The sequence below is a fragment of the Macaca fascicularis genome, chromosome X, assembly GCF_037993035.2.
Source record: "Macaca fascicularis isolate 582-1 chromosome X, T2T-MFA8v1.1".
NCBI lineage: Eukaryota > Metazoa > Chordata > Mammalia > Primates > Cercopithecidae > Macaca > Macaca fascicularis.
Genome location: NC_088395.1, coordinates 137,364,215 through 137,378,693, shown reverse-complemented (window position 1 = coordinate 137,378,693; position 14,479 = coordinate 137,364,215). Strand labels below are relative to the sequence as shown.

Below are 14,479 nucleotides of genomic sequence, written 5' to 3'. Positions count from 1 at the left end.
ATGGATGACAGATTATTTACCAGGGGTTAGGAAAGGGGGTGGTGGGAATGAAAGGTAGATTTGTCTATTTTACTATTAAAGGGCAACAGGAGGAGTTCTCATGATGATGGAACTTTGCTGTATCTGGACTGTATCAATGTCAATATCTTAGCTGTGATATTGTACTGTAGCTTTATAAAATAGTACAACTAGAGAAACTGGGTAGAGGATATACAGGACTTCTCTGTATTGTTTCTTAAAACTGCATGTGAACCTACAATTATCTCAAATAAAAATGTTTAATTTTAAAAATATAAGTAAAACATCAGGAGATGGTGGTGTGGTGGTGTCACTGAGACCGAGGAAAATAAGTGTACTACCAATGTTTACTGAATGTAATAATAGGTTATTGGTGGTGGCTTTTGCCACCATTTTATTAGAGTAGTGAGAATAGAAGCCTGATTGGTATGGACTGAAGAATAAATGGGAGGTAAGAAGGAAGATAGAGACCGGGCGTGGTGGCTCACGCCTGTAATCCCAGCACTTTGGGAGGCCGAGGTGGGTGAATCACTTGAGCTCAAGAGTTCAATACCAGCCTGGTCAACATGGCAAAACCCCATCTCTACAAAAAATACAGAAAAAGTTAGCTGGGCATGGAAGCATGTGCCTGTAGCCCAAGCTACTTGAGAGGCTGAGGGAGGAGGATGGCATGAGCCCAGGAGGCAGGGGTTGCATTGAATCACAGTTGTGCCACTGCACTCCAGCCTGGGTGACACAGATGAGACCCTGTCTCAAAAAAAAAAAAAAAAAAAAAGAAGGAAGATACAGAATAGAATAGACTCTTCTTTCAATGAGCTTGGCAAAAAGAGCAATATAGTAATTGTTACAGGGTGGTGATGGATCAAGGAATTGTTTCTAAGATGGGAGACACTTGATCATGAGAATATCCTGAAGTAAGTAAACTAGTAGAGAAGGAGAGATTTAAAAATCAAGCAAGAGAACTGAGATAATAGTGTAAGCAAGGTTTTAGGGTTGGGGATAATGGAGAAGGAAAGCGGAGGAGAGACAGAGCAAGGGAAAAGAAACTAGAATAGGAACTTCTACGCTGAAGGAGTGCTATATAATAAGAAGTAGTGCTATGCAATATGAAGTGAGAGTTAGTGAAGCCAAAAAGACCTTTGTAGGTGTAGGGGCAAGGAGCTGAAGTTAGCCTCAATCTCCTTCATGAAGTAGGAGTCTGAGCCATTGTATGGGGTGTGGTGAGGGTAGAGTGAAAGGGGCTGTTGTTTGAGAGGAGTGATGAAAAAACTTGGAGTACAGATAGAGGAAAATTGGAGAAAGAGATGACCTGGGGTGCGTGAAAGGATTGCAGGGTGGCCAGAAGGGCCAGCTGAGGTTGGAAATTCTTGGCGTGCTGCTCCTTTCTCCCACAGTGGTTATTATGGAATCGGAGAAAGCATTTGTTTGGAAAGACCCAAAACTGGGGCTAAATAGGGCAGATGTGGCATTTGGAGGGCAAGGGGATGATGAGGCAGTTAACACTAAATCAATATGCCCCAAATTTTGGCTGGACAGGGAAAATAGTGAAGAGAAAAGGAACGTTTTGGGCACTGGACCCCTCAGGGAAGCCAAAGAGCAAACGGCATGGACCCAGCCTTCATTAGGAGATTTGGGCCTCAGTGGGATATTGGAGTTGAAGCCACACCCAGTGATGCCAAGTGACTGGGAGTGGTTAAGGTACTAAGAAGTTAAAGGTCAGAGAGGTGTGAGGCCAGGGTATATGGGGTAAGTCTTCCATGTGTAGATTGCTGGCGGCACCCAGAATAAGGACAGGACTTGGAGTGTCAGGAAGCCTATGAGCTGGGTCCTTACAGTGTGGAGAACAGCAAGGACAATGCCCACATCTACAACCACTCTCAGGCCCAGTCCCTGGGGCTGGTTAGGAATTGGCACTGGGAAAAAAATGTAAGATTAGGAGAAAACCTGGTTTCAGGGAAGGCCAGAGAGTGAAGGCAATGTTTTCAAATAATCTACTTTCTTCTTTGTTATCTGGTTGGTTTGTTTTGAAGCTGAATGATGAAAGCACACGTAAACTTTTCACAGGACACATTTTACTTTTTTGACCCCGTAAAGTCCTGGAAATGCAGTCAGAAGGTCTGTCTGAATCTTACTCCCAGATCTCTGACCTTTCCCAAGTCTGAGCCCTAGTGTGACTATTCATATAACAAGAAAGTTGGAATGGGTGAGCTCCTACATTTTCTTCTGCCTCTGATATCTGTAAGCCCCAGGTATAACTGCTAGAATCTGCCTGAAATATCAGTTATTGTCTAATAGCCTGTCCTTTCTGGAGAGAAAGGACCTGTAAGGAAGAAACCTGAAACTTGCTTGTTGAAAGTCCAAACCCCAATATAAAAAAATTGCTGCAGACATCACAATGCATCTTTGAGTCTGAGGCAAAATCCCAAGATGAATGGGCCAGTATAATCTAGTGTTTAAACAATCCAGCTTTAAAGACTGGCTGTTTTTCCACTAACCAACTGTGTAATTTGGGCAGGTTATTTAACCTCTCTGTACCTCGTTTTCTTCGAGAATACATTGAAGATGACAGTAGCATATATTTCATAGTGTTATTGTGAATATTAAATTAAATGATGAACGTAAAGTTTTTAACAGTGTCAGACACTTTGGAAGACCTTGACATGTGTTAACTATCATGATTATTATTATTTACAGAATGTATTAGTGTAGGAGGGGACAATGCTACAAGTCTTCAGTTTGTAAAGCTCTATGCAAGGAAATATCCTAAAGCAAAATGTGTAAAAGTAAATAACACAAACCATTCCACTTTCTAAGGCCCTGTATCTAACATGGAAAATTTCCAAGTATGTCATGAAGCCATAAGTTTTCAAGAAAAGTTGAAAGTCTTATCAATCAGACAGCAGTATGTTCTTCCTCTGACCCTTGGAAGTCATATGTCTGCCGATGTTTCTAGGATTTTATTTTTCACTGATTCAGGGGGAATTTCTCAGTTGAAAATACCTAGTGGTCTCCTCATTTATTTCACTCCCTTCCCCCTTATAGGCTCTCCTCTTAAGCTTCCTTTGCTTCCCCTACTTCTCCTTCATCTCCCCTTAACCTTTTCTACTTTAATATTAATACTTCCACTCCCTTTATTCCATTATAGCCCTTCTCCATTATTCTATTTTACTTCCCCTTATTCCACCTCACCCCCCATTTATTCCACATCAGCCCCTCCCCTTTATTCCATATCATCCTCTCCCCTTTATTCCACCTCACTCCACCCCCTCATTCCATGTCACCCCCTTCCGTTTATCCCATGTCATTCCCTCTCTATTCCATGTCTCCCCCTCCCACTTATTCTACTCTATTCCCTCCCCTTTACCCCAAATCATCCTATTCCCTTTTTCCCACTTCACTCCCTCCTCTTTCTTACACATCACTCCACCCCCTCATTTATGTCACCCCCTTCCCTTTATCCCATGTCATCTTCTTCTCTTTATTCTACATCACCCTTTCCTCTTTATTTCTGTTCACCTCTCCTTTACCCCTTCAGCTCTCTACTCAGAGCTTCCCAACTCACCCCTCAAATTAAAAGAAAAAAAAACACAGTAAGCCATGAATATGCTGCTGTCACAATACAGATGTTTATTAATGATTAAATGCCAGAGAGGTTTTAACAATCACAAATCTTTGAGCTCAGCAGTTGTTACCCATTATATGATCAATTTCTATCCCTCAATACAATACATTCTTCATTCTATGGACCTTAGCAGTTGTTACCCAGAATATCAGCTGTAATTTTGGATGTCATACATAACCCATATCTGTGTGTTACCAGAGCATGTCCCGCAATTTTGTATTGTCCTGTATAAAGGAATTACAGAGACGATAGTTAAGAACATTTATAATCAGGTGACTTTAGCTACTTGGAACTATGTGTCCTTACCTAACTAGCTATTTTGCTGACAACAGGGTGTGAACATCAATTGTCTTTAACGCAGATCCAGGTAATAAAACCTAATTTTTCCTCTAACTTTGGATGCCAGAAACACTAATTAGATCTACACTTCAGGTTTCTCTGTTGGGGTGACCTGAGCAAAACTGCACAGAATTTTGGGAGAGGCCATTTGGCAAGCCATTGGTCTGAATAATTTGGAGGGGGAAATCCTAAGGCAGTGGAATTGCTGCAGGGACACGGCTATGCATTGGTGTGACATGATTTCGCATGAATTTTTTGTCAGTTGTCAGTAGGCTGACCTAATGTTCTAGCATGCCTCTTGAGGGCCTTTCCAACTGAGCTCTTGGGAGGAGGGTAGGAAAGTCAGGGAAATCATGCAATCCCATTTGGGGAAGGGAAAGCACCTCAAGATTTGTGAGGTTCCCTGGGAAAGGTGTTTACCACAAATGTCACATCAATTAAAGGGAAGTCTGCAGAGAGAGAGAGAAAGCCAAGATCAGGGGTAAAAGAGAAAGGCAAGGTAGTACCGGGGAGCTTGGGCATGATACAGAAACAGCTCTGCTTTTACCAGCTGAAGAGACCAAGCATCCCCAGTGAAGGGTCTGGCAGTGTGTTTGGAATTCTCATCCTGACCCGAGCATCAGGTGGAACTCCCTCTTACCTTCAGATCTTTACCTTCAACTCTCTCCTTAATGTTTCCTGTGACATCCCAGATCTACCCCCACTCTTTTCCCCTGTCTGGCACCTTATAGAAGGAAAATCATCTAAGGAAAGAAGTAGCTGACGCCAGTTTTGGCCTCCTTCTCCCGGGGCACACGGAGCAATGGGCGGTCTTGCTCCAGAATGGGGAGGTTACCCGCTCCTTCCTCATCATCATGGGAACGGGCAGTGCCGGGAGGCACAGCTGCCTCCTCAGAGGAACCTGGAAAATAGTAACAATGTTAACTCCTTATGTTTCTAGACCTTGTACTTTGCACATCACCCAAGGCACTAAGACCTAATTTTGAGTTTCAAATACAGTATGAGGCAAGAAGGTAGGACAGGAATGATTATCCGCATTTGACATGTAAGAATACTACAACCTGACAGCAGAACACAGATCTCTGAATCTAGGACCACTGTGGGAACTGGGAAAAGAGCTGAGTTAGGAAAGAGAAAGAGTAAGACAGATACCCTGTGCTCAGAGGGAATGTATAATACTACCAAGGAGACGGGTAAGAGGGCGACCTCCTAATAACCTCCACCACCCTGCAAGTAACCTGACTAATTTTACCAAGCAAATGAGTAACAAAGCTAGAGCTGAAAGCTTACAGCACTGCATGGAAGAGAGAAAGCAGGTGTTGCTCTTCAACAGCTCTGGGGAGGACTTGTAGTCCATGACTTGGCTAGGCTGAGACTTGTTTTTAAGGAGAGTGGTATCTACAGGGAATGCAACATCTGCATCTTTATGAAACTGAATTGCCTTTGGATTCTGAACCTCTTTAGAGTCTAAATCTTTAGGCATTGGGACTTCTTCCACATTCATGACTTCTTCAAGGTTGACAGCCAGGTCTTGTGGAGGGTCTGGAATTGTTCTGAAAATGGAGACATCTTCAGTTTCTGGAGCCATAGTGGTAACTTCTTCTTCAAATGCATTGACTTGGTCTTTCTGATAATCTTGAACTTTGTTGCAAATTTGGGCATCCTTAGGTTTTGGAGCCACATGGAGAACTGAATCTTCTTCAAGACTGGGGCTTTCTTCAGAGTCTTGGTTTCCACCAACATCAGAGGCTTCTTCACATCCCAGAATTTCTTCAATATCTGAGGCTTCTTCGTTGTTTGGGACTCCACTCACATCTGAGGATTCTTCATGGTCTTGCATTTCGTCAAAATCAGAGACATCTTCAGGGCCTGTGAATACTTGGAGAGCTGGGACCTCTTCAGGGCCTGCAATTTCATTGGTCTCTGGGGCTTCTTCACGGTCTGGAATTTCTTTGGTGTCTGAGGCTTCCTCATCATTTGGGATTCCATCAAAACTTGAGACCTCTCCAAGATTGGGATCTTCTTCAGAGTCTGTGAGTCCATTAACCTCTGGAGATTCTTCATGATTTGGGATTTCACGTCCACCAGGGGCTTCTTCAGGGCTTGGGACCACATGAAGAGCTGAGACTTCTTCAGAATCAAAGTCTTCTTCAGAGTCTGAAATCCCATTTACCTCTGGGGCTTCATAGTCTGGGATTTCTTCAGCATTTGAGGCTTCATCATTTGGAACTTCATCAACAGCTGGGACCTCTTCAAGACTGGGATCTTCTTCAGAATCTTGGATTTCATCATTATCTGAAGCATCTGCATGGTCTGGGATTTCATTGTTTGGGATTACATCAAGATAGGGAACTTCTGCAAGGTTAAGATTTTGGTGGTCTTCAAAATCTGGTCCTTCTTCTAGGTTATGGTTTGGGTTTTCTCCAGGGTTCAGGATTTCTTGCACACCTGGGGCTCCTTCAAGGTCTGGGACCATCTCAAAATATGGCATTTCTTCAAAGTCTGGGATCTCAATGAGTTCTGGAATTTCATAATCTGGTTCTAGAATATCTCCAAGGGAAGGATGATCATCAAAATTTAAAGTGCCATCATTATCATCATCATCATCTTCCTCACCAAGCTCTGGTATTCCTTCAAGATGTGGGCCCTGAATCTCAAAGTTATTTGGGATTTCTAGACCTTGAGCTTCCCCCAAAGACTACTCCTTGATTAAGATATTCAAATACTAGCTCTTCATCTTCCTCAGAGGACTCATCTTCCTCAAGGGGCTCACCTTCAGCAACGACCTAGCCTTCAAAAAGGGCCTGACCTTCAGCAAGGGACTGACCTTTGGCAAGGGTCTGACCTCCAGCAGGGAACTGACCTTCATCAAAAGGCTTGCTTTGAGCAAGGACAGCAGCCCGGGCTTCAGCAGAGGTTTCCACTGGATCAGAAAGTAGTGCATCCTCTTCCATCTTTATGCGTGCACTCCTGAATGGGAAGGATTTTGAAAAAGTCAATTTGTGTACTTGCATTACTTAATATAAGGATGGTCGGGAGTTGGAAAACCCCATAGTAGAAGGTGCTTCAGGCTAAGCATAAACAAACCCAAAAAACACTCACTGGATCTTCCTCAAGTTCCTGCGTCTGATAAAATCAAGCGCTTCCGGGCTGGACTTCCACACACGCTTAGCAACCTGCCTCTGAATATGGGGAGGCACCTGAGGGTAGAATTAGCAACATTAGCCATCATTACACAGCACCTTTTCATTTATACTCATCTCTTTCAGGTACCCAGTACTAAAGGTACCAAGGCCAGCTAATGTGGGAGGAATTTCTAGACTGGATGATTTTGTGGCTGCCTGTTTTGGCTACCCTTAAAGATGCAGGTACAACTGTGCCTTGCCTTGTGAACAGGAGAGGGATGTGTAAAACAAGTGCATCCAAAACTTGCACCTACCTGGAAGAGGACATCCCAGTTATCAATCATGGCACGGACCACATTGACAGAAGCAACATAGTGATCAATCCCCAGCTTTGTTTTCCTGGACTCTCTCTTGCCAAACTTTCCCTTTTTCAGGAGAGCAGATCCAAACACCAAGGCCAAGTTGGTGGAAGTCATACGGTTGCCTGGGACCTAGGTAAAGGAAAGCAGAAAGTGATTGATGCCGAGGTAGTACTGGGAGTTGTACAAATGAATATGTCTCTTTTTATTCTTGTTTCTCTCTCTCCTCTCCATCCACCCTCTTGCTGATATACTCCCACATATGTCCCATACTACAGTTTTCACTACTCTTTCCCAGATCTTTTTACCAACTGTCCATCAATGCCAATTGAGTCCTCGCAGTTCTCCGTGATTTTATGCAGGGCCGTCAGCAGACGCTCCAGGGTATCACTGTGGCAGGGTGGCATCAGGTAGACCAGCAACTGCAGGGCAGAAAGCTGATCCTGGGGCTTTAAAGCTAGAGGAAGGAAAACAGGGACTGTCTCAGGGGGATGGTCCTGGCCACAGACTGATACCAAGGGAGGTGAGATTCTGCTTGAAACTTGCTGGCAGTTATGGAGAAAGTACCCAGGCATCTTGCCTTTGCTCATTTCCAAAGCATTTGAGCTCAGGAACTCTGAAAGCAAGAAGTGCTCCCATAAAAACCAGATCTCCTCTACAGAACCTGGTTTTTTTGTTTTTTTTTTTTTGTTTGTTTGTTTTTTTTTTTTTTTTTTTTGGCCTGAGAGGGCACACACATCTTCAAGAAGCTCTAGAGAAATATCCAAGCAACAGACTTATAATGGAACATTTTGAAATACAAAGAAAGTAACCCAAATAAGTTTTTTTATTAACATTTTATTTTTAATTGACAAATAGTAAGTGTATATATTCTGGAGAGGTTTTTTCATCTTCTTATGTTCATTCTGCCTTACTTCTTCGAAGTCCTCCAGCCTGAGCTCTGTCCCTAGAACCCCTAGACCCCAATAATATTTCCTTTCCTTGCCCTAGTAGGGAGGTCAGAAGACTCACTTGCTGTCAGGAGGAATGACATGTGCAGATCATCTGGCAGCAGAGAGTCCTTCATGTCACGGAAAAACTCCTTGAGGAGTGCAGCCACATCATGCACATTCTGATTGTCATCCAGCACTACATCCAGACCTTGATCAAATTCTTCACGGAGCTAGGAAAAGGAGAAGACATGGACTATCTGCCTGGCCCACCAGGGGCTCCATCTTGGTCATTCCTTCAACAGGTTCCAGGCTTCAGTGGAAGTAGCTGGCAATATGGTGGGCCTGGGGGCTGCAAAGAAGACCCTGCTCCTCCCCCCACCAGGTAGTCAGGTCTATGGGGGAACCCCACCTCCTCCTGCTCTTTCTTATTGGAGGAACAAACATGTAAACATAACCAATTTACCTGACGCACTCTCTGCACGGAGTATTCAAGGGTAAAAATCCCCACTGTGCTTAAGCCTGAAAGAAAAGACCAGGAGATGCTAAGCATCTCTGAATCCCTTTCCCATGGCATTTCCCTTCTTCCCCCCACTCCCGCCCCCGCATCCCGACCTCCACTGGGTGTCAGGGGAATGTTATCCAAGCCCTTCATCCTCGACCTCCTTTCTCCCCCCATTTCTAGAACATCCCTCCTTTCCCTTTGCCTCCTTCCTTGATTTACCCATTTGCAGCACCCTTACCATGTTTTTCAATGAATTGGCAGCAAGCCTCAACAACCTGGGGGATTTGTTTCGCAATCGGATTGAGGCTCATCTTCCTTTTGGATCCCAGAAGTCGTTGGCCAATTGGAAAGGAAACTTTTGAAAGCTGCAGGGTCTGCAGCAGCAGGGCCCCGTCTTCCAGCTCAGCCAGGCTATCCACAGACACCGCACCCTGTGGAGAAATCCAGATTATCTTAAAATGGGCAATAAAGAGAGTCAATTAGGACCTTCCTGAGTACTGTATGTATGACATTCAGAACAAGATACATTCCCTTTGTGGCAAGCCAAGGACAGCACTTCAACATATTGTGTTCAGCTCCCCCCTGCCTCTGAGGGCACAGGCCTTGACCCTCCGGCCTCACATTCCTGCATACCTCAGGAGAGGCCCCTGCCTGAAACCTGGAGGGTTTAACTCACTCGACGCCCACGGCGAGTGAACTCCCGGGGCAAGGTGGGCTCATTCCGCCTGCGACTGAAAAAGCGCCGGATGCGGCCAAACACCCTTTGCACCACGTTTCCCCGACGACGGCCGGCAGCCTGACCGGTGGCTTCTTCAACCTGCATCGCGGCTGTTAGTTCAAGATGTTTGCGGCGGGTAAACTCGTTCACCAGGACCTCTTCCAGGCGAATGCCAAATGTCTTGAGTGATACAGCTGAGGAGCCACGGAGAGAAAGAATGAGAAACGTCAAAGCCTCGCAGCGCTTAAATCCGGAGGAACTGCAGGGGCTGTAGCACTCCTCCCAGCAACCACTCGCAGCCAACCCCACCTCTCCAGACCCGCAGCGCCCCTCCCTGGGGAGCTAGCCAAAAAGACCCCGCAGTGGTTTGGCGAAAGGACTCAGCTCCACTCAACCACCCCGACGAGGCTCGAGGTCCCTGCCTTAAATTTTCCCTGGGGGTGACTACCTTGAGGCAAAGAGGGCGATTTCTTCGGGTTTATCTGTGTGGGGTGAGTCCACCAGAAAGGTCTGAGAGGACCGTGCCAAGCACCTACAGCTACTGCGCCATTTCCTGATATCACCCCCTGTGGGGTTTGGGAGCTGAAGAGAGTGTCTCCTGGGACGGTGGACGCCTCCCAGTCTCCAATAGCCAGGGCCACACTACACAGGAGGTTAGCACTCTATTTCTTTTCTAAAGAAAATACAAGAGCCCCCTCACCCCTCTGTTGTCCTCTCAAAATCAGAAACCACTTATCCAAGGTGTTCGGACGGTCAGTAGGCAAAGCTACGGGAAGAGAAAAAGAAAAGATACACTTACAAATAGGACTTGATAAGTGACTAAAATATCCCAACGCACTGACCTGCAGCAGAGGGAGGGGGTGGCAAAGAGGCGAGTTCTGTCCAGCGGGCGAAAAGTAATTAGCTTTCTGTGAGCCTCAGTTTCCCCACCTAACAAGGCCAAGCTTATCTCACTTGTATCAGACTCCAAGAATTTAACCAAACCAGACAATCTAATGCGCCACGTGCGCACCGCGCATCTTGCTACGCACCCGCAGTCCCTCAATACAACACTTAAAACATAAATTCCGGGGCTCTGAAGCCCCCAGATCACACAACAGGAGAAGGGAGGGAGGGGCTCTCCTGCAGCGCCACCGCGGGTGAGGGTCGCCAAGTTACCGCGGGCGCGCTCGCACCAGGTTGCCGTCGGCTCCCTGCGCTGCGGTAGGAGAAGCGGCGACACCTGGCTGTCCCCGCACTCCGAATCTGGCATCAGTGACTGCCAGCGGGGGCTCCTAGCCCTTTGCTTCACTCAATTCAAGCTGCGTTCGCCGTGTGCGCCTAGCGAAGCTGCCACCCCCAGCACTTTCCAATACCTCTGGGGCGCGCCTGGGTCCGCGCTACCCGCCTGGGCTCCGCTGCCAAATCCGCGCGCGTACCCCTGAGATTCCCTGGTGCGCTCGAACCTCGTCCTGCGCCGCGTCCTGCTCGCTCCCCGGCAGCCAGCTGAGGTGGGCAGCGCTGGCCGCGCACCTCCTGCCGCCGCCCCCGCGCCCGCACCGCCCTCCCGCTCACGGCCCGGCTAGGAGCGTCTCTCTCTCACACACTGTCTCGCTATCTCCCTCTACTCTCTGTCTCTCGATCGCGCTGTCTTTATCTCTCCCAGTTCTCTCCAGAGTGTCCCTCTGCGCTTCCGTCTCGCTCTGCCTTATTCTCGCACCGCACCTGGTGCGTCTGTCTCTTCACCGGCCCTCTGTCCACCTGTCTGTCCCTGATATCTGCCTTCTGTCTTACTGCCCCTCAACCCCCAGCCTTCGACCAAACTCAACTAATTTTTACCCCTTCCGCAATTCAACAAACAGCCTTCAACTCCGGCTTCTTCAGTTCCCCAGACGCCAGGAGAACTGACCAAGTCCGAGATCAGGCGTGAGCCCCTCCCTCCCTCCTAGACCCCTAATCCGCCCCGTCCTGCCCGGAGGGTCCACTCTCCCGAAGGCGAGGATGCCACACTCCGGGGTACAGCTTACCTCTGTTAGGTTTGAATTCGGAGAGGAAATGTCTGGCCACGAGTTCGTGGTAAGCAGTCTCTTGCAGCTTCAGACGCTCCAGCTCGGAGAGGCTGTGTATTGATACCATCTTCGTCCTGCGGTCGGGGTTGTGTCCTGGGGCTCCTCCCAAGACACTCACTAAAAAAATGAAGGCGGACAACAACAGCAAAGGGGGCATGATTCTGGGGCACAGTGCCCTTGCTGCCTTCAGAAAAGGAATGCAGCCACCCATTCTGGAATCGGATGATTATCAAGGCTGCATCATCCAATTGTCACTGGACCTGGTGGAGAGAACTATGGGGGTGGGGGTAGAGGGGGAGGGAAAACTGGGAGGCGGCTTCACCCTCAAGCAGAGCAGCCTCTGGTTGCTTTTGCTAAAAAAGAAAAAAAAATTCAACTTCAAAAAATCAGCCCTTAACAGATAGTCCAGGAAAAAGAAAACCTAATTAGAAAAAAAAAAGTACGAAGAGAGAAAACATGAAGAAAAAATAAAAGAGAAAAACATTTTTTAACAAAAGCACTTTGAAACAAAAATTAAAAAGTATTTTCCATTAATTAATCAATTAGAATGTTTTTAGAGGTTTTTTTTTTTTTTTCTTTCCCTGATGGTACTCGATGCTGTCCAGGTTGGATAAAAAGGGGACTTTCATCTAGGTTAGGAGAGCTGCAAATTCATACAAGTCTTCCAGAAAACAAACTGAACACGAGGGTCTAGAGTCAAAAATCGTCCCCAGGCCCTTTGACCTAGTAACTCCCCTTCTAGGAATCTATCCTAATAAAATCTTCCTACAGAGAGGGAAAAGCATATCCACATAAACCATAATAGTAACAAAAAAGGGAAAAAAAGTTAGCCCAGCAATGATATTAGTTACATAAATTTTGTAATGGCCACAGTATGGAAAAATTATGCAATCATTAAAGTGACATTTACAGAGTTTTTAAACAACAAATACAAAACACAGAATTGTATTAATTTTGATTGCAACTATGTGAAGAAAAGCATGCATAAAAATAAGACTGAAGGAAACTCACCCAAATGCTAACAGCATTTGCATTAACTGGTGAGATTTTGTTTGCCTGTTGCCTTTTCTCTATTTACCAAACTTTGTACAACTTGATTATATTACTTTTTCATAAAAAAATCATTTATACCAAAACCAACAAACATCATTTCCAGACCATTTCTAGTGAGACTCCTTAAACAGAACTGGTGATCAAAGTGGAGTCTGTCTTAGCGTAATGGTAAAACCTATTTTATATGTGCCTTCTCCATGGTGCCCACTATCTTACACTACTTCCAGACTACAAAGCATCCCCCACGGGGTATGCCCCTGCACCTCACACAGCATCCTTTCCCGCACATTCTCTATTACTCATTTGTTCATTCATTCCTTCATTAAAGAAAAAAAAACACCTGTATTAATTGCCCACTTTGTGCCAGGCACCAAAGATTCAAAGGATGAACAAGGTGATACTATTTCTTTTTTTAAAGATTTAACAGCGCAGTGAAGGAGATACACAGGTTAGCAACAATTTACAAAACCTTGTGATGTTAGACCTCCAAGATATAAACAAAGTATTGTGAGAGCTGAAAGGAGAAAACATCTAAGTTTGCCTGGAGACAGAGGAGGGGAGCGTCCGGAGAGAACAGCTTGTGCAAAGGAAAAGAGATACGAGAGAGATTGTCATATTCTTGAAGCTGTATAAAGGGACTGGAAGGAGATAAATCTGGATGGGCAGGGATGAGATCATGGATGGCCCTATAAGCCAGCTTAAAGAGTTGGACTTTTTCCTGAAGGCAATAGGGTTTTAGGCAGGGAGTGAAAGAGTCAGGGTTGCACCTTGGAAAAATCACAGAAAGCCATGAAAAAGCCTGTTTTGGGTAGAGAGCTGGAAGTAGGTAGATGAGCTAAGAGGCAAGGGATATTGACACAAGTCAGTCTCACTAGGGCTGGAGTAGGGGACGAATCTCATGGATGGAACTGACAGGGCTTAGGGAACATCTTTAATTGCAATGGAAAGAAAACAATTTAGGATAGCTCCCAAGTTTATGGTTTGGGTAAATATGGCTGGTTCCTGATAGAGAAGATAATTCAGGAGATGGGGAACTAAACCTTTTGCCAAGAAAGGAAGTAGTTACATACTACTTTACTGAATGTATATTTCCCATGGAATCTACAATGACATTCTATATATGATTTGGGGGGTGGGGAGCTTAAATTTCAAAGATCACGCAATGCAGCTTTGAGAGAGAAAAGTAAGGGTTTATCATGCAATAATCTAAATAGATGAGCTATCCTCTGTCCAAAAAACAAACAAACAAACAAATAAACCATACCTTGAATTTTGTCTCCAAAACTCTTTTGCCCACTTTCCCTAATAGCCAGGATCACAGATGTCAGAAATAGGTGCAGTAAGAGAAAAGATGAGGAGTTTTCCTATGGCTTTTGAACTAAGCCAAGAGGAAAACACCTAGCATAGTTATTAAAGCTTCAACTGCAAAGCTCCATCCCCTGGACCCAAAATGAACACCTAACCCCAACCACCAAACTGCAACTTGCAAAGTGACCATTTTAACCAAAGGCACATGCATTTAACCACAGTTCCAGACTAAGCCTCTAGCAATCCCCCATTCAAAATAGCAGGTCCAGAGCCTATTAATCTAGGGTCTCATTCTGAGACACACAGCCTAGCTGTGGCTTAATTTTTCTAACATTACTCCCCTCTTCCCTTTCCCCAATCCAGACGTCTTTTGTACCTGTCTTGGAGGTTCAGTTATTTCTTCTTATCAAAGCTTACCAGATCTGATCATCCAAAGAGCAGAGCTGATTCTTTCA

At 45.5% G+C, this 14,479-nt stretch overlaps 1 protein-coding gene across 2 annotated transcripts in view; it reads right to left on the bottom strand.

The window, feature by feature from the left end:
* Window positions 1-3,620: 3,620 nt before the first annotated feature.
* ARHGAP36 (Rho GTPase activating protein 36) overlaps window positions 3,621-14,479 on the bottom strand; it is a 31,542-nt gene continuing 20,683 nt past the window's right edge. Inside the window, exons 2-12 of one of the 2 annotated variants that reach the window (XM_005594577.4) lie at window positions 11,622-11,780; window positions 10,316-10,381; window positions 9,574-9,809; window positions 9,136-9,328; window positions 8,859-8,914; window positions 8,475-8,625; window positions 7,772-7,920; window positions 7,419-7,595; window positions 7,082-7,179; window positions 6,843-6,949; window positions 3,621-4,880 (exon numbers count right to left, since the gene is read on the bottom strand). In XM_005594577.4, coding sequence (XP_005594634.1) covers window positions 4,723-4,880; window positions 6,843-6,949; window positions 7,082-7,179; window positions 7,419-7,595; window positions 7,772-7,920; window positions 8,475-8,625; window positions 8,859-8,914; window positions 9,136-9,328; window positions 9,574-9,809; window positions 10,316-10,381; window positions 11,622-11,780 — 1,550 coding nt within the window. In that variant the 3' untranslated portion in view covers window positions 3,621-4,722. Of the gene's footprint in view, window positions 4,881-6,842; window positions 6,950-7,081; window positions 7,180-7,418; window positions 7,596-7,771; window positions 7,921-8,474; window positions 8,626-8,858; window positions 8,915-9,135; window positions 9,329-9,573; window positions 9,810-10,315; window positions 10,382-10,970; window positions 11,103-11,621; window positions 11,781-14,479 lie in introns of those variants that run through there. The other variant, XM_015444311.3, reaches the window with a different exon arrangement.